Below are 25,093 nucleotides of genomic sequence, written 5' to 3'. Positions count from 1 at the left end.
CACGTCCCCCATTTCAGGAGTCAGGACCATGATGGTGGCCAGCGAGGGAGGAGACGGCAGGGAGAGCAAAATGGAAGCTATTGGCCAGGAGACACACACACACACACACACACACAGACACACACACACACACACACACACACACACACACACACACACACACACACCCCTCAGCCATGCAGCCGTTACCACCAGCTGCTGCTGCCATGCGTTTATGCATGCAGGTCTCTATGTGCATGTACATGCATGTGCGTCTGTGTTTGTGCGTGGTTATGTTAATGTGTGTGTGTGTTTGTGTGTCTCTTGGTTATCCGTGGCGGTGAGGCTGATAAGAAGCCTAGTGCTGCTGTTCCATTAGAGCAGATAGAGAACTGTCATAATCTGAACCCAAACCCTCGCTCTCTCTACCTCCCTCCCTCTCTCTCTCTGTCTCTATCTCTCTCTCCCTCTCTCTCTCACCCTCTCTCTCTCTCTCACCCTCTAACTCTCTCGCTCTCTCTCCCTCCCTCTCTCTCTCCCTCTCTCTCTATCTCTCACCCTCTAACTCTCTCGCTCGCTCTCTCTCCCTAGCTCTCTTGTCTGACTCAGTGAGGGGCATTTAAAAAAGACGGAGGAGGGGGGAGGAGGGGAGGAGGGGGAGGTGGAGGGATTCTGCAACAAGAGAATAAACAGTGCCTTCCATTAGCGTTCATCTGAAAAGTGTCTGTCACCCGTCAGCCCCCCTTCATGCCGCTCATCTTTCTCCCATTCCCCAGTCAAGCTCATCCTCACACAGCCTCCCTCCCTCCCTCCCTCCCCTCTCTCTCTCTCTCTCTCTCTCGCCCTCCCACGCTCTCTCCTTTCCTCGCTCGTTCATGAATGTCACCTCTACTGAGGGTGGCTGGCTGCTGGAATTCACGCACCCTTACTCTCACAACCACTAGCTGACTTTGGATCGCAGGGAGGGAGGGAGGGAGGGAGGGAGGGAGGGAGGGGAGCGAGGGAGGGAGGAGAGGAGGGAGGAGAGGGAGGGAGAGAGGCAGGACTTGGGCGAGCTGGAGGAAACGGAGAGTGCCATCGGAGGCAGAAGACGATTCTCCCTCTGCCTGTTTCCGCGCTCCGCTCTCCTGGCTTTGTTCTCGCTGCGCGTCCCCCCCAGCGTTCCCCCGCTGCCTCTGGATCTACGACGACCGGAACGCCCCGCTGGATCCCGGCGCCTCTCCCCACGGCTTTCACCTTTAAATGGGAAGCAAAGTTGGACCTCTATGGACGGCTCAGATGGTGACCGCCAGCCTGGATGCCCTGGCGTTCCTGTGTGCCTCATAGCCCCGCGCACCATGGCACTGCTCCTCAGCTCCAAAGGTTTTATATGTAAAAGACTTTGACTCCTCCTCCTCTCCAGGTTAGATAGCCGAGGTATTTTTGTAACATTCAACTTGAACTTTGTTAGGGGTTTTCTTTTTTTTTTGCACGGCTTGCGCACGCGGACACTAGCAGTAAGGAGGGATAGAGATAATCGCGTGTGTGTGTGTGCGTGTAAATATGTTCTGCAAAGCGGCTTCGACCGACGCGACCCCGACAAAATCTAAACCAGCGAGCACCGGTCTCAGAGCCCCGCTCTCCGTCCTCGCCGGAGGCTCCTGAGCCTCTCTCTCCTCCGCCTCGCCGCCTCCTCCGCCGCGGGGAGCCCCCCCCCCCCCCCCCGCCCCCAACCCGGGTCCTCAGGACTCCGGACAGCCGACAGCAGACAACACCGACCCCCTTGCTCCACCCTCCAGCCTTCCTCCTCCAGGTACCCCCTGACCTTCGCGCCACAGCCGGCGGGCGGAGGAGGAGGAGGAGCCGGCGGGGCCGCACTGGGACCGACTCTACCCCCCTCCCCGACGGCGCGAGGGGGGGAAGATGGCAGCCCTCGCCAGCTCTCTGATCAGACAGAAGCGTGCGGTGAAGGAGGACCAGACCAACCGCCCCGTGGTCAACAAGCGAAAGCCCTGCCCCAAGAGCAACAAGTCGCTCTGCCAGAAGCAGATCCTGGTGCTCATCTCCAAGGTCCGACTATGCGGGGGGCGAAAAGGTCGAAACGAAAAAAAGCCGGGTGAGTGACCGGGCGCCGCGTCCCTGCCGCCGCCGCCGCGTCCCTGCCGCCGCCGCCGCCCCCCCCCCCCTCCCCCACCCCACCCCCCTTCCCCCAGGGGAACGCCAGCTGCACCAAAACAGGGTTCCTTAACGGACGTTCTCCCCTTGATTCGGTTAGAGAACACTCTGTATGGATACAAGGTGTTGGTGTTTCATCCCAGACGGGAGGTCTGGATGGTTTGGGATGAATCGGGAGGCTGTGACGCTCGCTGTGGGGATCCTGAAGCAGGTTTTTTTTTAGCCATTGTTTCTCAGATGTTTAACCCGTCGATTCAGACGTTTGACCCCTAACCCTTGACCCCTATTCAGGCTCATGCTAACAGGCAGCCAGTCAATGGGACGAGAGGACATCATTGTCAAGGAGGAGAGGTGTGTGTGTGTGTGTGTGTGTGTGTGTGTGCATGTGTTTGAGGCATGTGTGTGTGTGTGTGTGTGTGTGTGTGTGTGTGTGTGTGTGTGTGTGTGTGTGCATGTGTGTGTGTGCATGTGTTTGAGGCGTGTGTGTGTGTGTGTGTGTGTGTGTGTGTGTGTGTGTGTGCTGAAGTGTGTGTGTGTGTGTGTGTGTGGGTTCTGCCGTGCGTGAGTGACGCGTGCGTGGGTGTGTGTGAGGCATGAGGCATGTGTGTGTGTGTGTGTGTGTGTATGTGTGTGTCCGTGAGGTGTGTATGTGTGTGTTGTGTAGAGCTGCTAATGAGGCCTTGTATCATGCAGTCAGACTGTAACTTGGTCATCCACCTTCCGTTCACATCACCGCAAAATACGCTCAGATGTACTCATCCTTAAAAGGACAGCCAGATGCCACCACACACACACACACACACACACACACACACACACACACACACGACACAGTAAACAACACGCCTGACAGATGGAGATGAAGAGGAACACACGCGGCTCAGCAGGTAGAGAATAAACAGATGTACAGCTCTCCGGTGGACCTGTGATGTTTGTACTGGGATCAGTGGACGGTCGTAACTGACTTTAAGAACCACATCAACATCACCGGCCCACCGTGGTCCACAAGGAGCAGGGGACTGCTGGTTGAAATTCCAGACTGCTGCCGGTTAAAGTCAGGTCTGAGAGCTTTGATTCAGAGCCCTGAATCAGAATGATTCAGAGCCCTGAATCAAAGCTACAGTCTCAAAGGGCTTCTCGGGTCCACATGATCGGGCACCCCCGCCCCACCCTAAGACCTCCTCCACGACCCGGGGGGGGGGGGGGGGACCCATGGGCAGGGCCTCATAGGGGGACCCCTCCTCCCAGGGACCCCCCGGGGGCCAGGTGGGGATGGGCAGACCTCATAATGCAGGGAGGCAGAGCAGGCAGACAGAAGACGTCCTGACGTCTCTGCCGGCAGCGGGCTCTGCTTGGTAAAGTGTGAAGGTGGAATTGGAAACAGCCCGGCGTTCCGCTGACGCCTATAGAGTGTAGAGTCTGTCGTCTCCTCAGATCGTTACATTGACAGATCTTTGTTTTTGTCCCTCTTCCTTTCACCGCCGCGTGCAGATATTGCTGTTTTTATTCAGAGGAGCGCAGAGAAGCTATGGGGGTATTCGTGGTTCCTGTGTTTGAGGTGACATGTCGATGTTTACAGGGACAGCGCGCTCTCAGCCTATAGAGGCAGAGAACACTGCAGTTCATCACCGTGGACGTCCTGCAGACAGACCTAGCATGATTGTGTTTAACAAACCCACTAAAACCTCCATGGAATATCAGTGGAAATGCCATGCCTGTCAAACACCAGCATGAGCCGACACTACTGCTGCATTTGAAGGAAATACCGAATACTACAATGCTCACATGAAACAAAACATGAAAATGCACCATTTCCATTTCAACAAATGAATTGCAAATTCTGTAAAAGTAGAAGATATCTATTTCTGCTGGGTTACATCTTTGCATGGCATATTGTCTCCGGGTGACAGTTGTGTTTGCGTCGTAGCGTGCGGCACGACGGCAGCGACTGCATTCAGCTGTTCAGCTCTGGCATTAAAGGGATGAAATATTTACATAACAAGGCGCCTGCCAGATGTTTGTTTGGATGCCAGCGCTGCAAACGCGGCATGAACAGGAAATAAGACGCATGGGGCTGGCAGTCAGGAGCCGTTCTGCGTTGGGTTTCTGATTGTCATTTAAAGAGCCAGGTCCTACAGCGCTGCCGTGCCTCCCTGCTCGTCCACTGTGACCGCGCTCAGCCCCGCTTGGTATTCAGAGTGTGTGTGATGTGTTTACCACTTGTTTGGGTAATTGCATGTGTAGGTAGCTAGGTCAAAAGAGATACATCTGTGTGTGAGCACTTGTAACCTGCGTTTATTTAGCAGAGAAACTGTGTTCCTCAGTCTATACCTTGTTTAACTGATGGATGTGTGTGTGTGTGTGTGCGTGTGTGTGTGTGTGTGTGTGTGTGTGTGTGTGTGTGTGTGTGTGTGTGTGTGTGTGTGTGTGTGTGTGTGTGTGTGTGTGTGTGTGTGTGTGTGAGAGAGAGTTTTGAGTATATGTGTGTGCCTGTGTGTGTATGTGTGTGTGTGAGAGTTGGTGTGGGTGTGCATGTATGTACTGTATGCGTACATATATGTGCGTGCATGTATGTGTGCATGTGTGTGTGTGTCTGTCTGCCTGTGTGTGTGTCTGCCTGTGTGTGTGGGGGCATGTGTGTGTGTGTGTGTGTGTGTGTGTGTGTGTGTGTGTGTAAGTCGATGTGGGTGGGCATGTGTGTGTGTGAGGGTGTGTGCGTGTGAGGGTGACTTTATGTCGGTGTGTTTACGTTTGATAAGATTGACTAGCCCGTCGGGACTTTACCCCGAGGGAATCAGGAAGTGGTCGCAGGGAGGAACACGATTGGACCAAATCCTTCTTCAGGAATTAATGCCGGCTGGATGTAAGAGCGGGGGTTAGCCGGCGAGCGCGGGCCAGGATTAAGGATGTCATCATAAATATGACATGCCACCAGAGTGTGTGTCCCTGTACGATGCACTCAGGTCTGCATGCCTGTACGTATGTGTGTGTATGTGTATGTGTGTGTGTGTGTGTGTGTGTGTGTGTGTGTGTGTGTGTGTGTGTGTGTGTGTGTGTGTGTGTGTGTGTCCGGCCGAGACCGCTACTAAACTGTATGCATGTATCATTCCATCATAAATATCTCATAACACTGCTTCAGGGCTCCGTATAGCATGTGTGTGTGTGTGTGTGTGTGTGTGTATTCCTATATGTATATATACTGTATATCTAAAATGTCCTCCAATATTCTGGACTGAATGTAATTGTTCCATCGCATGCATCGCATTCCATCGAGTATGTTTCTATCAGGAAAAACACTATATACACTTAATATATATATATATATATATATATATATATATATATATATATATATATATATATATATGTATATAAACACACACACATATACATGCATCACCTCTCTCTCTCTTTGTGATGTTATCATCGCTGCATGGCTCCGAATCACAAACCAGTTCAAACCCGATCCATCGTACCTGAGGGGCAGAGGACTGGTGCTTTCATCAGGGGACTCCCTCCCTCCTTACCCTGGTCACCATGACGCCTCCACTCTGCTGACCAGACCCCTCCTGCCTCAGATCAGTTCTTACGCTCTTTGTACCCTGGTCACCATAACGCCTTCGCTCTGCTGACCTGACGCCTCCTGCCTCAGATCAGTTCTTGTGAGATATGATTTATGAGCGATAACGACCTACGGTACTGTGCATACGCATTCATGTCCAGTGTTAATGAAACATCAACAGCATTAACCCACCAGCTGTGTCTCTGGTGTGGAGCTAGTTAAGAAGTATATGTGTTCCTTTTGTCAGACTGTATTTAGTGAAATATATACGATTAAATATTGATTTCGAATGCAGCAAAACTGCATTTGAAATCCCCTTAACAGAACGAGTGAGCCGGGTCTAAACAGCTCAGCATTAGATTTAAGTGGGCTACTTGAGTACAACTAGAGACGCACTTTTGACTCCCGCATAAAAATATCACAACTTACATCAGCACCTTGTATAACTACAGCCTGCCACTGTCATCATCGTCACCATCACCACCATCACCGTCCCCATCATCATCATCAGCACGGTAACAATCTCTGATCTGCAGGGTTCCTCGTCTCCCTCATCTTCCTCTTCATCAGATCAATCGTTCTGATTAATGCACCGATTAATCAATGGCCCGTGAGTTTAAGTCTGCTTGGGTCCGCTTCAAAGGCTCATAGTGAACACCGTGAGATTCATCTCGTATCTAGAGCAGACCCAGCTGAGGTGATACAGACTCATGTAGTACAGACTCATGTACTACATACTCATGTACTACATCATACTCATGTACTACATACTCATGTACTACATCATACTCATGTACTACATTCTCGTACTACAGACACGAGAGAGAGAGAGAGAGAGAGAGAGAGAGAGAGAGAGAGAGAGAGAGAGAGAGAGAGAGAGAGAGACTCTTGTACTACATATGTTGAGCTGATAGTTAACTAATAGTTACCACTGAGGATAATATTACTGTGTCTAGTGTGTTTGACTCCCAGCCCTAAGGTTCTGGGTTAAATTCCCGATGCTCGTAGCCTGTGGGCATCGTATTCAGACACTTTTCATCTATTATAAATACAACATTATTTCTTTCATGATAACACAATAAATATTTAGTAGCAGGGGGCTTATACGTTTAGTAGTTGTGTTTTGCAGTGGTAGATCGACCTGAAGAGATGAATGAGGCGCATCTCACGTCAAAACATATAGAAGTGTTTATTCATGTAGTGAGCGGTGGCAGCAGGCTGGGGGTCCTGGGACGGGGATGGGGACTTGAGGAGCCAGCCTGGGGGTCTAGGTCTTAGGGCCTGGGGGTCTAGGTCTTAGGTACCGGGTTTGGTATCTGGGTCTTTGTGTCTTGGTACCTTGGTACCGGATCTTGGTCCCTGAGTCTTGGTCTTGGTCTTGGTACTTGGTCTTGGGACCGGGTATTGGTACTGGGTCTTGGTCCCTGGGTCTTGGTACCGGGTCTTGGTACCGGGTCTTGGTCTTGGTCCCGGGTCTTGGGGCGGTCTGAGGCTGCAGAGAGGACCGGGTTACAGGGGAGAGGAGCAGGGAGGGATAGCATTAAGCTGACCGCAGGAGATCAGAACACGGAAGCTGCTTACTCTGCAACACCTGATCAGAGGCTGCAGTGATAGGAGCTGAACTTCACTGAATGCACCAGGGGTCACCGGGGGAGAGGGGGGAGGTAGGGGGAGAGGGGGAGGGAGAGGGAGAGAGGGGGGAGAAAGAAAGAGAGAGGAGGGGGGAGAGACAGAGAGACAGAGAGTGGGGATTGGGGGAGGGGGACAGAGAATAAAGAAAGGCAAAGGAGGGAGGGAGTGAGACAAATATATGGGCAGGGGAAGAGGATGGGAGAGATAGAAAGATGGAGGGAAATAGAGATATAAAGCAAGAGAGTTAGGTAAAGAGAGAGAGATAAAGAGGTAGCAGGAAGAGAGAGAGAGAGAGAGAGAGAGAGAGAGAGAGAGAGAGAGAGAGAGAGAGAGAGAGAGAGAGAGAGAGAGAGAGAGAGGGAGAGAGGGAGAGAGGGAGAGTCGTTTTTGATAATTGGTTTGAAATGTTGAAAGAAACTGCAGGAACCCGATGCAGGTTTAAGGGGCTGGTGGGTGAGGCTATAGGCTATCAGCTATAGGCTATAGGCTATACGCTATAGGCTATATGTTATAGCTTCGATGGCGGACATCAGTAGACAGAGATTAACTGGTAATTTTTTTCCCATCAACACCGATGAGGGATTCAAAGCAGCATCCCACTACAAGGCTGCATTAACATAAAGCCTTTGCTAGCACATATTCCCAGTCACATTATCTTAGGACGCGTCTGCTGAATAAGGAATGGCAAGAAATATGAAAAGTCATGTTTCTGGAAATGCTCAACACCCCCATCATGAGTGCAATGGGACGGCCCATGTGTTGTGTTATCGCACAACGCACAACTTATGTGTACCACATCATAGAATAAGGTTTGGCGAGCTAATGCTATGACTCTTATAATAGACATTTACATTCAGGGCTTTAAGCAGACGCCTTTATCCAAAGTGACTTACAATAAGTATATTTGTCAGAAGAAAGAGAAAGAGAAAGAGAAATGTTCATAGAACCAAGTGCCAAGCACTAACCATCACTAGGTTAACCCATTCCCTGTGCACAACAAAGATAGCTAGGATAAGATGCTGCATGATGCTAACTAATATTTTTAAGTGCCAGGACGTACAACACACAATAAGTGCATAGATTAGATGTAGGTTAAATAAAGTAAAAATATAGGAAATATAGGAAGAACTAACAAGCACTAACAATCACTAGGTGTACCTATTCCCCATATAAAACAAAGATAGCTAGGATATTTAGGATATTATGATACAAATTATCTGGACGAAGGCAGACGGGCTTCAGGCACGTCTCGGGACGCCTCTGGGAGGGGCCTGGGAGGACCCCGCAGGCCGCAGGACAGTGACGGTTGAGGCGCACACAGCTGTAACCTTCGTCTAAACAGAACGCGTGGCTCCTCTGATGAAAGCTGACAAGGACAGATTGAGTTGAGCCAGGAGCGAGAGGAGGAGGAGGAGGAGGAGGAGGAGGAGGAGGAAGAGGAGGAGGAGGAAGAGGAGGAGGAGGTAGGACAACTTGTAGAGATAATGATGAGGAACACGTGAGGTAGATTAGAGGAAGAGCAGGAGGACAGAACGGGTGGATGAGGAGGGCACGGAGGGGGCCATTTTGTTAGGGAACCTCACAGTCTGGTGTTGATCTGCACCCACTGTAATTGTCTCGGTGTGTGTGTGTGTGTGTGTGTGTGTGTGTGTGTGTGTGTGTGTGTATTTTACTGAATAGTGATGCAAATTGAGCATTTGTCAATTGACTATCGCAATTGTCATCGCTATACATACATTTACTTGAATATATTCAATTACTAAATTACAAATTTCTGTATTGTACTCACAAATACAGAATGTGTACTTATGTACGTATGTACGTACGTATGTAAACGCTTCTGAATGTAGTTGTGTAGATGTGTGTAACATGACCCCAGTGTGTGTGTGTGTGTGTGTGTGCACATAGTTTGCACCGTGTAGTTTGTTTGTGCCGTGTGTTTGAGGCGAGCGCGTGTGCGCGTGCATCTTTGCGTGTCTAAAGTGCTGCGTGTGAATCCAGCGCGGCCGTATTGACTTGTTGTCTCTGTTTGTTTTTCGGCTTTAACATTGTTAGGCTATCTATAAATCTAAAATGTCCGCCCTCTGCTATTCCCAAAACTCCTTCCTCTGAGTCCCTCCTGATTGGCTCGCGCTGCCCCCTGGGTTAGACCAATCCCCTGGGAGCAGCGCTCTCTCCACAGACTGCAGGTGTGAGGAGTCATTATCTCACATCCAGCTCCCTGCCTCTTTCAAGTCTTGTAATGGTGCTGCTTTAGCTGCCGGTCGCCTGGCATGTGATTGGTCGGCTGTACTTCCGGTGTGACCCGGTGGTGGAGGGGGGCGGGGATCGGCGTGGGCGCCGTTTGTTTTGCTGCAGGCAGACGGCGGTTCATGGGAACCGGATGAGGGACGGAGCTACGGAGGTGTTTGGAAAGTCTCAGGGGGAACCTGTGTGTGTGTGTGTGTGTGTGTGTGTCTGTGTCTGTGTGTCTGTGTGTCTGTGTGCTTGTGTGTGTGTCTGTGTGTTTGTGTGTTAGCGCTGAGCAATCACACCACAACCACCACAACCACCACAACCACCACAACACCACAACCGCCACTTAGGCCTTAGCCTTAGCCTTAGCCTTAGCCTTAGCCTTAAGGCTAAGGCCTAAGCGTTGATTCTTCATCAATGCTCAACTCAACAAACGGACTCTCACTAAACAGCAGTCTGATGTAAAATAAACAAAATGGTGTCACCGCGTGAGGCTGCGTTTCGACGTAACGTTTGACGGAGAACGTTCAGAGAGGGCCGTCCTCGCGAGGCGGCGCCGTAAATCTCCCGCGCTCCGCTGGCGCAGACGACGCGAGCCGGCGTGACTGACATGTTTCACGTCACGTCGCTAATGAGCCGTGGCGATAAACCTGACAACCGGGCGAGAGACGGCGGGGGTGGGGGGGCGATGAGGGGGCGCTCTGTTTTGCCCACATGTCTGCCGTCAACTCGTTAATACGAGTCGATCACCGCGTCTCCAGCTGATTGGTCGTTGGTGACGTCTGGGCTCGACGCCCTCCTGATACGGCGTGGATGTTGGGGGACATCAGGACCGTCCAGTGGCCGGGATGGCCAGCTGTTTTTGGGCTCGATGCCCAATGTGCCCGGGCTAAAAGTGAGATTCCCTGCCCCAAGGTTAGGAGGGTGAACTCTGAACCACTGAGTCTTTAGTCTTTTGCGGAAGCTGGGGAGGTCGTTCCACCACTGCGGTGCCAAAACAGAAGAGTTGTGACTTTGATGATAGACCTTTGCTTGCTCTTAGCGACGGCGGTACCAGACGTCCAGCTGAGGTAGCTGAGCGGAGAGCGATCGAGCTGGGGTGTGTGGTCTGACCAACGCCATTGTAGGTAGGCAAGGGGCAGTTCCATGGAGCGCCTTGTAGGCAAAGTAAATCCTGAATCTGATGCAAATTCACCGGGACGCCACCTGCATTCTGATGATCGGTATGAGTGTGTTCTCAGCGCTGGTTTGTAGCACTCAGCTGAGGGGTTCTGCGAGGTCAGCTCCACTGAGCGTCAGAGGCGTCGGGCTCTCAGGGCACCGGACGCCGTGATGCATTAGATATGGATGGACTCTGTGCGACCTGCGAGGCGTCTGAGCGACCGGTACGGAGGAGGCCGCGAGTCCCCTTTGGCTGTGTCTGCTGGAACGCGTCGTCTGGGGATGAGATCATCTGCCCTGATGTTGATTCTCCTCCGCTTGCTGGAGACAATGTGACTCTGTGAGTGCTGGCGCTCAACGTCTGAGAGAAACAGAAGGTCATGGGTTCAGACCGCGACCGGCGGATAGGTAGGACGTTGGAGGAGTCAGTCGGTCGGTTCTGTTTGCTTTGATAGTTCTCAGCCCTCACTCTCAGCCCACACTTTGCATAAAAGCGTCTGCTAAATGATCAGTGCAGTGATATTAAAGTCCTAGTCAAGGATGTTTGTGCTCAGCATGTCGGGGTATCCTAGTAACCGTGGGATTATCATAATAGGCTGGTTAGTAACATGATCGTCGTCGGGATGAAAGGAAACATGTCGAGTTAGGGGCCATGTTACAGTAGTTAGCATATTAGCGTACTTTGCATATGAGAGTACTTTGAAGGCCGGTCTGAACGAGCATGTGGCGCTCAACAAGCCCACTATGTGTAAACAGAGAACAACGATAAACTGGCAGCATCTGCCACCCATTATTCTCCTTTAATAACTGTAGCTCTCTCTCTCTCTGTCCCTTTCCATCTCAGTCATCTCTCTCTCCCTCTCTCTCTCTCTCTCTCTCTAATCTTTCTCTCTTGCTCTCTAATCTTTCTCTCTCTCCATCTCTTAACTAGCACATCTAAAGCTTTTCTTCCCCCTAAATCCCCCCGCCCCCCCCCCCCCCCTCATCCCACTTTAGTTTCAGGACACATTCTATTCCTCAGCGTTGACTCCTACTGTTAACTAGCTTTCATCATCTCTCTTCCTCCCGTTCAATCCTCCTCCTCCTCCTCCTCCTCCTCCTCCTCCTCTCCCTCTGCCTCCCCTTCATCTCCCTCCTCTCCTCCCTCCCTCCCCTTCCTCCCTCCCTCCCATGGATTCCTCACAAGGTTGATAATTGCTAGCAGCACTCCAGAGCGCATGGCCCACTTTAGAGAGCAGAGAGAGTAAACCTGGTTCTCCTTTTATTAGGAGACGACCGAGAGCGCTCACACACACTCACACTGTCACACACACACACACACACACACACACACACACACACACACAGACTCACTTACACTGTCGCACACACACACTGATGCACACGCTCACACACACACACAGACGCACACACAAACACACATGTATGCACACATTAAACACACAAACAGTCATGTGTGCACATGCGTGCAAAGACAATCATAAAAGTGAGCGTAGGTGCTTGCAAATAGACACACGTGTGCACAGATACATATGCATGCACGTGCATACAAAGCTCCTTCAAGAGGGGGTGCACCGTACACGCACGTGCACGCTCGGCTGGCTGCAAAAGGAGCATGCACGGAGAGAGAGAGAGAGAGAGAGAGAGAGAGAGAGAGAGAGAGAGAGGAGGAGGAGAGAGGGAAGGAGAGAGGGAGGAATACATAGACACAAAGAGCGAGAGCAGAGACAGAGAGAGGGGGAAGAAGAGAGGGAGAGAGGGAAGGAGAGAGAGAGAGAGAGAAGGAGAGAGGGAAGAAGAGAGGGAAAGGGAAGGAGAGAAGGAGGATACATAGACAGAGAGAGCGAGAGCGAGAGCAGAGACAGAGACAGACCCAGAGAGAGGGGGAGTCCTGATTCTAAAAGGCAGAGGAAAACCCCGGGTCGTTCGGTGGGTCTTCAGTCGATGCACGACCAGAGATGTCCTTGGTTGCTCAGTGAAGCAACCCCCCTCCGCCCCCCTAGTAATTACCTGCAACCTTATCAAGAGCAGCCCAGCAAGAGAGAGAGAGAGAGAGAGGGGGGGGGGGAGAGAGAGAGAGAGAGAGAGAGAGAGAGAGAGTGGTGAGAGCGAGAGCGAGAGAGAGAGAGGGAGAGAGAATGAGAGAATGAGAGAGAGAGGGAGAGAGAGAGCCAGAGCCAGAGCGAGAGGGAAGAGATTGGGCCGAGATCGGGAGCTAGCCACAGAGTAGCGAGCCGAGTGCCGAGCCGTACGCTAACAAATCATGCCAGATAAACGTTATTTGCATAACCATAACTGACGCAGAGCTCCCGCGCTCCAGCCCCGATCACAGATAAACCGCTGCCGCCGCCGCCGCCGCGCTTTGTCTTCACTGCGGCTCGCTTCACTGCAGCAAACCCCTCGGTGTGGACCCCCGCTGTCTCCATAACGCCGCCGCTTATTGTCTTCAGTGTTGACCGCGTTCTGCCGATCAGAGGGGATAACGACGATCGGGTCGTTGATAACTCTGGGAAAAGTTTGTGCGGTTTGTTCGGTTGTTGCTGTGATGACACGACCCCCCCCCCCCCCCCCGCGCCCCCCGTTATCCATTAGCACAATAGCCGTTAGCACGATAGCCATTAGCACAAGTTCCAGGCGGCGCCACTTCCTGATCTGAAGGAAGGAGAACACGGTCCACTTTGATTTCTTAACTTCCGTAATAATAGCGTCTGGTTGGGGTCATGTTGGAGATGAACCCCAACGCTACTCCCCGTTCTGCTGTTGCTCTAAACGGCAGAACCACATATTCACCAGCACAATGTCTGTACTTTACTACTTCTTTACATCCATGTCCTTCACTTCCTCTCACTTCAGCTACTGGACAGATTCTGTTTCTCAGGTTTGAACGTCGATTAGCTTCCATCCTCTCTCTCTCCCTCCCCCTGTCTCCCTCCCTCCCCCCCTCCCTCCCTGAGGTCAGTGGAGGCGAGGGGGTATCTCGCTCACGGAGGCCAACAGGTGGGCCGCAGACGTCGGGGGTCATTGAACCCAGAACCTTCCGGCTGGGAGCGTTACCACTGGCCCGGCGCTGCCCATTCTTATCTGCATGCTGAGGATATTAATACCACCGAGGACGGGCTACACTCCAGTCAGAGTCAACACCGTCTGGGCGATTCAACCAGCGAAACCTTTCTCTCTGGCTTCACCAGAACTAGGCTGCACCAACATGCTGAGCGTAAACATACTTGGCTATGACTTTAATATCACAGCTCATCATTTAGCAGATGCTTTTATCCGAAGCGTGGGCTGAGAGTGAGGGCTGAGAACTATGAAAGCAAACAGGACCGGCTCCAACGCCCTACCTACCCGCCGGTCAGGATCTGAACCCATGACCTTCTGCTTCTCTCAAACGTTGAGGTCTAGCCTCACTAGGTCACATTGTCTCCAGCAAGCGGAGGAGAATAAACATCGCAGCGAATTATCTCACCCTCCCCCCCCCCCCCCCCCCCATCGTAAAAGTCTGGTTCTGGCTTCACGATAAATCTGTTCCCAATATAATTTGTCATTGGTAGAACCAATATAATACCTTGGTTGTATCAATCCCGGTTTAATCACCGCGACACGAATCGTCCTTTGAGGTCAGAGAGATGCTGAATCCACGGTTTGTATCACGCTGGGTTTACGGTGAAATACGGCGGTGAATGGGAAGGTAGGTCACACGTGGGATTCTTCAGCTCATTACAGGACTTATTATCTTATTATTACATCTTATTATGGGTTAGAGATTCTTGTGCTTTATAGAGGATGTTAAGGTGAATTGATTTCACTAATCGTATGTTGCATTGAGATAGCCACGTTAAATATAACGTGTGTGCGTGTGTGTGTGTGTGTCTCACTCCTCATTCCATACCATGGCCACCTATCATATATGTTATTAAATATGTTCAATGAGCCACTGAGGTAGAATACGTTTTGAATTGGCGACACGCTCCCAATACTCTGCTGTCCCCTCGACGGGGAATCAACCCCCTGAACCTGGGGTTGTAAATTTCACCCGTCTCTGCCTGTTCACCCTCGCGCGCCCGACCGCCGGACGCGCGTCACGTGACACGCGACCGCCGAACACACGTCACGTGACACGCGACCCTCGACCGATCTCGGCGTGCGCGGAGACGCTCCCCCCTGTCCGTCGCTAGGCAGCGTCTCCAGGGGGGGGGGGTGGGGGGGGGGGGGGTCTCCGGGGGGGGGCCGTCAGGCGTGCGCCTCACTCTACTGCCCTGGATTCACAGCGTCCTGTCACTCAGCGCCGCCCCGTCGTCGTAGCGATGATGATAGCGGTGCCAAACCTCGAGGGGTTCCCCGGCATAACCGACGCTAACCGTGGGAGGGAGGGAGGGAGGGAGGGAGGGAGTAAGGAACGCACAAGAAAGGTGCGAGCAGAAAGCAGAAGCAGGCTTTTCTGCGAATGTCGGGCGGATTGCGTTGTTCTGTTCACACGGTGTTCAGCTCACGGTAAGACGACACCGCTAACGGGAGGAGAGTTGCAGTAGATTACGTTACAGACGGTGACAGCCCTCCATGCTAGTGCTGAATCGCCCGCTTTACGGAACACCGACGACAAGACAAACTAACTAACTAAAGCTACTAATTAACAAGTTCTCAGCTAATAAACACCGTCTGAGCCTCTGGCACCAGGCCAGGAGTTCTGACAGCCTCAGACACGCTTCGATGCTACTTCAGTAATCCCAGATGGGAGACGGGGGTAAACTATCGTACTGAGAGACAGACAGGGCAGCAAGCTCAAAAACGGCCAGGGTACTTTGGGAACTGCAACCACATTGCAGTGCCATTCAAAATGTAAGCATTTCTAAGAGAAAATAAGCTGATAGATGACTTTGGCTTCAGTAATTCGTCTATTATGAGCGTGAGCGTTAATTCATGCAGAGGTCATTAAGAAGCAGGCGGTGGTTCAGTCCTCTTGCCTTCAGGTACGTCTGCAGACATCGGGGGATCTAACCCGGGACTCGACCCTGACACGGTGTCTCTCTATCGGAAAGCCTCTCGCTCTCACGCCCACGCGGTCGTAGACGCATCTAGCAGACCCGTGTTTATGAGTCAGCGTTGGCGTGCTGGCCGGTCTCGATACCAGTGCTAATGGCGCGTTATGCGCTCCGATACGGGCAGCATCGTACCGCGTTAGCCGCTCCAGCTCGGCCGTTGTTTGGATGCAGGACCAACATCCAATACATTAAGTGGAGCGTGAGGCGCCGGTGATGGATGGCTGCTGGTCGTTAAGCTGCCTGCCTCTGGCGGCGCTTGTTGGCTGAACAAACGCTGATATCCCCGCCGCCACCCTGTCACTACCCCCCGGGGGCACTCATATCACCGCGTCGGATGTTCTCAATATCAAAGTTACAACCGGGCTGTGTGTGTGTGTGTGTGTGTGTGTGTGTGTGTGTGTGTGTGTGCGTGTGTGTGTGTGCGTGTGTGCGTGTGTGTGCGTGTGTGCGTGACATAATTTAATTCAGATAATAAGTCGGAGGTAACGATTTATTGTGACTCTTCTCTCGGAGCGTAACTCACGGGGGACACCGCCGGCGTGACGCCTCGACACGATGGATTCGCGGAGAACATAAATTTGAACCGAATCAAAGCTGATGTTAATACCTAACCTGGTGGCGGGGCGGGGAGGGGACGTCTCCCCGGGCGGCGGAGTGCGAGACGGAGCTCTCACGGAGACGTCCGCCCTCACTCCTCCTGACGGACCAACACTCTGACGGGCTGCGTGCGGCCGGAGCAGCGGGCCACAGGAGTCTGTCTGAATGTGCTGCTTCCTCCAACTCAGACTGTCAGCCCTGCTCCCATCTCACTGCTGCCCCCCTCACCCCTCCTCACCCCTTGTTCACTATTGTCCTCCTCTCTCCTCTCCTTGTCCACTACTGTCACTCCTCTCTCCTCTCCTTGTTCACTACTGTCCTCCTCTCTCCTCTCCTTGTTCACTACTGTCCTCCCTCCTCTCTCCTTGTTCACTACTGTCCTCACTGCACACTACATCCTCCTGTCTTTCCTGCTCACTCCTTTGCTTTGTGTTCACTCCTGTCTTCCCAACTTACTTCCCAACACTTGTGCCCTTTAAGGCTATTCACTTCACTATTTTCTCTCCTCTCCTCCCTGTTCTCATCTCCAACCCCCAATCTTCTCCTCTACTCCCTGATCTCCCGTGTCACTCTAATGCTCACTCCTGTCAGCCCCGCTCACTCCTCACCTCCCTACTCTCCTCTCCTTCCCACGCTCTCCTCTCCTCCTGCTCACTCCTCACTCCTGTCATCGCCTCGACCTCACACTCTACACTATTCAGTCCTGTCCCCGCTCACCTCCCGTTCCTGCTCACTCCTGTCTTGTCTGTTCACTCCTCAACCCCATGGTCACCCCTCTCCTTCCTCACTCCTCCTCCCTGTTCACTCCTCCACCCCCTAATCACTCCTCTACGCACTGATTTATCCTCTCCATTAGTTCACTCTTCCTCCCTCATTTCCCGTCTCCTCCATGATGGCTCCTCACTTCAGTGCTCACTTTTCTTCAGCTCACACCTCTCTCCCCTCACTCTTTTCCTCCCTCGCTTCTCTCTCAATCCTCTCCTCACTCATTTCCTCTCCTCCCTCCTTTTCTCGGTCGCCCCCTCCTCTCCACTCCTCACTCCTCTTTCCCCTCTTCTGTCCTCTCTCTTCTCTCTCCTCCCCTCTCCTCTCTCCTCCCCTTTCCTCTCTCCTCTCCTCACCCCTCCTCTCTCCTCCCCTCTCCTCTCCTCACCCCTCCTCTCCTCTCCTCCCCTTCCCTTTCCTCCCCTGTCCTCTCCTCTCCTCACCTCTCCTCTCCTCCCCTCTCCTCCCCTCTCTATCATGTACGTTCTCTCCCTCATTTGCGACTGCAGTCCCAGTCCTTAGAGCTACTTTCTGATTGGATGATGCATGGTGTCGTTAGGTGGATGGGAGCCCACATAACTCAGGAGAGAATGATACATAGCAGGAGGCAGGGGGGCGGGACAATGGCAGGGTGGGACAGGAAGGAGAATACAGAGGAGCTGATTGGCCGGATGGGGGACGAGGAGGAACAGATCAAATAAGGAGAGGAGGAGAGACCGCAGAGAGTGTAGGAGGGACAGAGAGAGAGCCAGAGAGAGACGGGAGGAGAGAGAGAGAGAGATAGAGAAACAGATAGAGACATAGAGAGATGGAGCAAAATAGAGATAGAGAGAGAGGGCGAGAGAGAGACAGAGAGAGAGTAAGAGCGAGGCTCAGACCTAAGGGAGCCTCTGTTGTTTGACTAAATCCTTGACCCTGCTTTTGCCCTTATGGGAAACCGTCCAATGGGAATAACAACTCAACCCCTATATAGCCTCTCTCTCTCTCTCTCTCTCTCTCTCTCTCTCTCTCTCTCTCTCTCTCTCTCTCTCTCTCTCTCTCTCTCTCTCTCTCTCTCTCTCTCTCTCTCTCTCTCTCTCTCTCGGGACGCTGTGCTGTTAGAGGGCAGCGGTTGCGGAGGCGTTAGGTATTGAGTAGGAGGAACCCACTGTGGGCCCCCTGGGGGCCAAACACCGAGCCTGCTAAACCGCCCCTCATCAACGTTTTATCGCCCTCATTATCAACCCATAGAGAGCAGGAGGCCACAGGGGCCCATCCACAGAGCCCCTCCACAGAGCCCCACCACAGAGCCCCACCACGGAGCCCCACCACGGAGCCCCACCACGGAGCCCCACCACAGAGCCCCACCACGGAGCCCCACCACGGAGCCCCACCACAGAGCCCCTCCACCACAGAGCCCCTCCACCACAGAGCCCCACCACAGAGCCCCTCCACCACAGAGCCCCACCACAGAGCCTCACCACAGAGCCCCACCACAGAGCCCCTCCACCACAGAGCCCCTCCACCACAAAGCCCCACCACAGGGCCCCTCCATCACAGAGCCCCTGCACCACAGAGCCCCTGCACCACAGAGCCCCACCACAGAGCCCCTCCACCACAGAGCCCCACCACAGAGCCCCTCCACCACAGAGCCCCACCACCACAGAGCCCCTCCACCACAGAGCCCCTCCACAGAGCCCCTCCATCACAGGGCCCCTCCACCACAGGGCCCCTCCACAGAGCCCAAACAGTCCTGGGTCCTAAGAGGAAGTGGGGAGGCTGACCGGGTAATGCAGAGCGAAGGAACCCCTACCTCCTCCCTCCTCCTTCCTCCTCCTGACCCCCTTCTCCCTCCTCCTGACTCCTCCTCCCTCCTCCTTCCTCCCCCCCCTCCTCCCTCCTCCCTCCTCCTCCTGACTCCCTCCCCCCTCCTCCCCCCTCCCTCCTCCTGTGTGGGGGAGGAGCCGGGCGTGGGAAGGAGCGTCTGACCTCAGGAGACAGCTTAGAGATCGTCAACACGGAGGAGGAGAGGAGGGAAAGGAGGGAGAGGAGGGGGAGGAGGGAGAGGAGGGAGACGCAGTCCACAGATAATCTTTTCTATTTCCTAAATGAACGCAAAGTAGTCAGCAGGGAGCGGCGCTCATAAAACATTCAGGCCCAGTGTTCATCCTCCACCACCTCCACCCTCGGCCGGCCCATGGTTTATTTAGTGAGTGACAGACTGGCTCGCTTGTTTGGAATCATCCTCGAATGACACAAACCCTTTCTAAAAATAAGCCCGGTGAGCACAATAGGCTGAGGGTCTGCTTTCATTCCGCGGGCGACCTCTGCTTCAGGAGCTGGCACGACGCGACACTCTCCAGTGGTCTATTAAAAATGGTTATTGACATTTATTGTAACTGACTGACATTTGAGCCCGCTGGCTTCAACTTTGATTTGTCCGCAGCACCACGCTGGTGTTGGTTGAGAGGCCGTGAGGATGGAAGGCTGAGCACTTTGCTTTAGGGTCCTTCTGTCTCAGTTCTGTCGCAGGGATTTCTAAAAGCACTGTGAATGACTAATAAATGCATTTATACGCTGATGATAGTCTTATATTTGATTGCATCGTCAAATTGGCCTTATATCTAATCAGCATTTATCTGTACTGCATGTATCCCTGGGAAATCTGAATCAGGCTTTATTCTGTAAATGCTAACACAACCAATATCACAGCAATCCAGAGCAGTAGACCAGTAGTCCCATTATAAACGACCCTTCTATCCAGCCACCACTCATGGCTGAAAGACCCTAAGTACCTCAGATTACAGCGAGATTCACACCTTTGATGCTCCCAATACTCAATGAAGGTCAAACTGAAGGGTTTTATTTCCCCATCGGCTCCTTGGAAAATAGGATCTGTAGGAGGTGCAGGGGCCACATGGCTCTGTGATTGATTATGGTGATATTGTATACCAGCACAGCTCGACCAGCACGGTAAAACAATTAGGCTCCTCCACCACCACCACCAACGCCACCACCATCCTGCACTTAGATTGATCATTAGAGAAAGGTGAGGGCCACATGAGTATGACCTCCACCTGGAGGTAGTTTGGACCTCATTAGCACCACTGTTTATCTAGCCGGCTCCTCCACAAACATCTCCTCATCTTTAACTCGGCCCCTGCACGTCAGAGCCGCTATCTGGGGGGCAGAGGTCAGCATTTGATTGTTTTCTCGATTGTTCCCGAGAGTATCTTCTGCTGAGCAGGGGGAAGGTGGCCTTTTATTCATTTAGCCAGATGCTTTCATCCAGAGGGTGAAGCTGAGGGTGAAGCTGAATGAGCACAGCACACAACACGACTGAAGTGCTACAAACAAAGGGCTGCGCCGAGACCCGCCGTACCACAGCGTGGCCGTACAGTACCAGAAGCAGACTGGATCCTGGTGTTCTCTTCATGTCATGTGCAGATAGTGTAACCCTCACATTATCTCCGTCCGGTTCTGTCCTCATACCTCGGTGTTGTGTGATTCACTTGATCAGAGTTCACCTGGACTCTGCATAGCCTCCCCCCTTACCCCCACCCCTCTTACACACTTTGTATGTATGTATTGTATGTCGTATGTCCTGGCACTTAAAAATAGTACTTAGCATGGTGTAGCATCTTATCCTATGTATCTTTGTTGTATACGGGGAATGGGTTAACCTAGCGATTGTTAGTGCTTGGCACTTGGTTCTATGAACATCCTTCCAGCCTGTGCTAATTGCCCTTAATGTAACTCTAAACGTCGTTGATCTCCTCTCCACAGAGCCCCAACTAAAGGGCATCGTGACGCGACTGTACAGCTCGCACGGCTACTACCTGCAGATCAACCCCGACGGCACGGTGGACGGCACCCGGGACGAGAACAGCTCCTTCTGTAAGTGGCGGGTGGCCATGTTGGACCCACTTTACCTCCGTTTTGCGTTTGCATGAAGTCATTTAGCAGAAGCTTTCATCCAAAGAGACTAACAAGCGAGCCCGGGATGAAAAATCAAAGCGTCCAAATTGGACTAACTACCTAAGATGCAATTGCTGCGTGACCTACTTTCAGAGCACCGCTGGACGGATTTGCACTTTGTATTGAGACCCGTTCAAACGTATTCACTCAGCCCTCTCTCTGTGTGAACGAGGCGTGCTGAAGCCTCTGTGTTTTGCCACTGAGGAAAAAATATAGGGAAGCCTTGAGGGACACACATTTCAGAAGTAGATTCGTTTTTAATCTCTTTGCGATCCATTGTTGTTCCTATGCCCCGAGACTGAATAACAGATTGACGAAAATCAGACTCCCACGTTTCAGTTCCCCCACCCAGCTAGCGTTTAGAACCAAGATGGCCGCTTGGTAAATAAGGCTCATTCTAACACCAGGAGAGCTCTACTGTGTTCAAATCCCACAGCAAACCTCCTGCTGTGTTAAGCGGGACCAGCCACTGCCTGTAGTCACAGCAGTAGCTGCCGGTAATGTTCGAATGCTGCAACAGAGTGACAGAAATTCACTTCACACCTCAAGGAGCCGACCACTGCACCCCATCGCTGTACTCTGCGAGAGCTACTCACTGTTGACACACACACACACACACACACATGCACAGGCACATGCACACATGCACACGCACACACACACACACGCACACACACGCACGCAACACTGGTCAAGCTAGTATAGTATAGTGCCCTGAGAAACTAGTTTTTCTGAAGATACCCGTGTACGACCTTTGCCTGACTTTGTCTTTCCTCTCCTCCTCCTCCTCCTCCGCCTCCTCCTCCACCTCTTCTCGGGTGCAGCACAGTTCAACCTGATCCCAGTGGGGCTGCGGATCGTGGCCATCCAAGGGTCCAAGACCGGACTGTACCTGGCCATGAACAGTGAAGGACGAGTCTACTCCTCAGTGAGTCCACACACACACACACACACACACACACACACACACACATTGCATCTAAGACAGAGAGAGGGTCTCCACCGTCTGCGACCGGACGCTTCTGTACCCGGCGGCGCTAAGATCCACCGCTAACGGGATTGTTCCGGTTGGGGCTGGAGCGACTCAATCGCCGGGCCACATGCTCTGGTCCGTGCGGCGGTTCGTGGTGGAGCTGCTGGGGTCGGTGCCAGGCGCGGCTAATTGCTGTAGCAGCGATAGAGCTCACAATTTGGCACGGCAATCAAGGCTTCATCCTCTGCCACGGGTTTGGATCCCGGGCTTTATTTGGCAGGAGGCCGTCTCTGGTGTCATCGGCATATCGTGATCTGGAGAGTCTCTGTCCGACCACCGATAAAAGAACACTTTCTGCGTCGGTGTTCGGCTGGGTGTGTGTTTCACGTGCATCTGTGTGTGTGTCGTTGTGTATGTACTCCCAATTGTGTGCATGCATAGTGTGTGTGTGTGTGTGTGTGCAGTAAATAAAGGTTAATGTAGCCTGATTCACTAGCCTGTCGAGCATTAAGAGGCCGGCATAAAACAAGGGAATATCTTCTGTATTGTGAGCAATTACCCACTTTGTCTGATGCTGCAGCAAAGCCCTTATTATCGCCACGAGTGTGTGTGTGTGTGTGTGTGTGTGTGTGTGTGTGTGTGTGTGTGTGTGTGTGTGTGTGTGTGTGTGTGTGTGTGTGTGTGTGTGCGCGTGTGTGTGTGCGGCATGTATTTTTATGTGTTTGAGTGTCAGAGAAAAAAACAGGAAGAGAGAGGTATACAGAGGTGATGTGCTGAAGGCTGGAACAAAAGAGAGAGAGAGAGAGAGAGAGAGAGAGAGAGAGAGAGAGAGAGAGAGAGAGAGAGAGAGACAGCGAGAGAGACAGAGAGAGAGACAGAGAGAGGAAACGAGTGATCGTTAATCGCCTGACTTTTTTTTCAAATGTACCGACAATCCAGAGAAACATCCTGTGTTTTAGGACATCGCATAGCAAAGTCGTTCTAGAGGAGGTTAGTCCATATTGCGTCAGAGCGCTTCTCTCCCAGGGAGGGGAGCGATGGGATCGTGGGAGAAACGTTCCCTGTTAAACCTCGCTGATGAAGAGGAGCAGGGGAAGCCAGCAGAGTCCCAGTGTGACCCCTTCTCCTTCAGTGGAGGAGACGGAGGCGCGGCCTGTGAAGCGAAGCGGGGGCTCAATAAAAGATGAAACCGTTAAGTCGGTTTAGTGACGCAGGAAACGCTCCTTTGGGCTTCTTCAGGTTATGCTTTAGAGTTTTATTTCAGTGTTTTATTTTAAATCATAACGCCAGAGTGACCACTGCCCTTGTGTGTGTTTTACTTAATAAGCGCCAGTGCAGGAAAATAATATATTTGATCAAAAAAGAACAATTGGTAGATCTTTGAGTTTTGAATCGCTAACTATTCTATTACATACTGTATCTCTAGAATAACTTTACCCTGTGGAGGATGTCATTCAATTCCAGTGTTGTTCTTAAAAGTATTACATTTAATGACTGCGATCAACATTACTGAATGTTATTTGCAGGCTGAAACTAACAGCAAACAGAAAAAGTAATTACCAAACCTAATTATTAATTAATGAAAACACGTTAACGTTAGCATGCTCACATCCTGAGCTACGGGGAGACTAGCATGCGCCGCCGAAGCTATGTCCGGACGGAAGCCTGCGAGATGTCTCGGGCCACTTCCTATCCGTGGCGCAGTAAAGTTCACGTGATTGATCGGGGAGATTAAGATGCATTAAAAGGCGCTCCGCAGCGCAATAACCGCAATTTGGGGCAGCGCAGTGACCCAGCAGATAATGAGACCATTCTTTAAGTGGAAGACCCAGCGGCTACCATTGACCCCCCCCCGCCCCCCCCGACACACACACACACACACACACACACACACACACACACACACGCACACACTGCTGAGTGTCCTTGAGAAGCACCACCTCCACCATGGGTGTAATTCCGTAGCCGACGGAGCAACCTCCACCCTGCTCCGGAAAACAAGCATTGAGAGAATTCCCATCGCAGCTAAATGATCTAGTTACTATTTGCCATTAAGCAGCCGCTGTTATCCAGAGCGGCAGGTTGGAAGAAAGATGTCATTAAGGATCACCAGTGATTTTCTTTCGGTAAATTTTGGTGAAAATCGTCTCTGGGAGTCCGACACTAACCCCCAGACTGTCCTGCCCCGCTGACTTTCTTGAAGAGCGGTAAAGTTCATAATAATAATCATAATTCATACCGTTTATAGAGCCCTCTTGAAGGCACTGAAAGAGCTCTCCATAGTGTGTGTGAGGGTGTATGCAGGCGTGCTTGCATGTAGTATGTGTGTGCGTGTGTGTACATGCGTTCATGTGTGTGGCTGTGTGTGTGTGTGTGTGTGTGTGTGTGGCTGTGTGTGTGTGTGTGTGTGTGTGTGTGTGTGTGTGTGTGTGTGTGTGTGTGTGTGTGCATGTGTGTGTGTGCGTGCCTGTGTGTGCATGTATGTGTGTTTGTGTGGTTTTTGTGTGTGTAGGGCGTCATGACTAACAGCATGAAGATCCTCCTGGGTCAGTGTGGACAGAAGGCCCCCCCCACCCACCCCCCCCCCCCCCCCCAGTAGAGCGGTGATGAATGGGGGCATCCATTCAGAGAGCAGGGGGTGACAGGGGGCCGTCTCGTTACACGGTGGGACCCTAGCTTGCGGTGAGCCCCCTACCCCTACGCGGTGAGTGCTGTGAGATCTCCGGTACCCAGGGGGATTCGGGACCTCCGGCTCGTGTCCGGACCGGAAGACGGGTCTCCCCCCTCGCGGCGGGAACAGATGAAATATGAATATTGCTGAGGGACGCAGCTCCGTGCTCCGGTCGGCCCACAGGGTGAGGCCATGTCTGTAATGTCCCCCCCCCCCGAACACAGCGGTTTGACATGCCATTACGCCTCGGATGCTTTTAGCCAGAGTGTCCTACAGACGTCGGAGTGCAGGCGTTTCTTGGCATGGCGGGCCCATGAGGGAACGGAACCCCTAACCCTCGCTGTGTTAATGCCATGCTCTACTAAACT

The 25,093-nt window shown here is 52.3% G+C and overlaps 1 protein-coding gene across 1 annotated transcript; it reads left to right on the top strand.

Annotated features, from left to right (window-relative positions):
- Positions 1-1,881: 1,881 nt before the first annotated feature.
- LOC311353869 (fibroblast growth factor 11-like) lies at positions 1,882-24,858 on the top strand (the record flags this gene model as incomplete). Its single annotated transcript, XM_084473671.1, has 5 exons — positions 1,882-2,074; positions 20,890-21,000; positions 21,906-22,009; positions 24,567-24,600; positions 24,788-24,858. The coding sequence occupies 5 exons, from the start codon at positions 1,882-1,884 to the stop codon at positions 24,856-24,858; spliced, it is 513 nt and encodes a 170-aa protein (XP_084329797.1).
- Positions 24,859-25,093: the final 235 nt, after the last annotated feature.

This window comes from Micromesistius poutassou, assembly GCF_964030765.1.
Source record: "Micromesistius poutassou genome assembly, chromosome: 10".
Lineage (NCBI taxonomy): Eukaryota > Metazoa > Chordata > Actinopteri > Gadiformes > Gadidae > Micromesistius > Micromesistius poutassou.
This window is presented reverse-complemented; position numbering and strand designations above follow the sequence as displayed.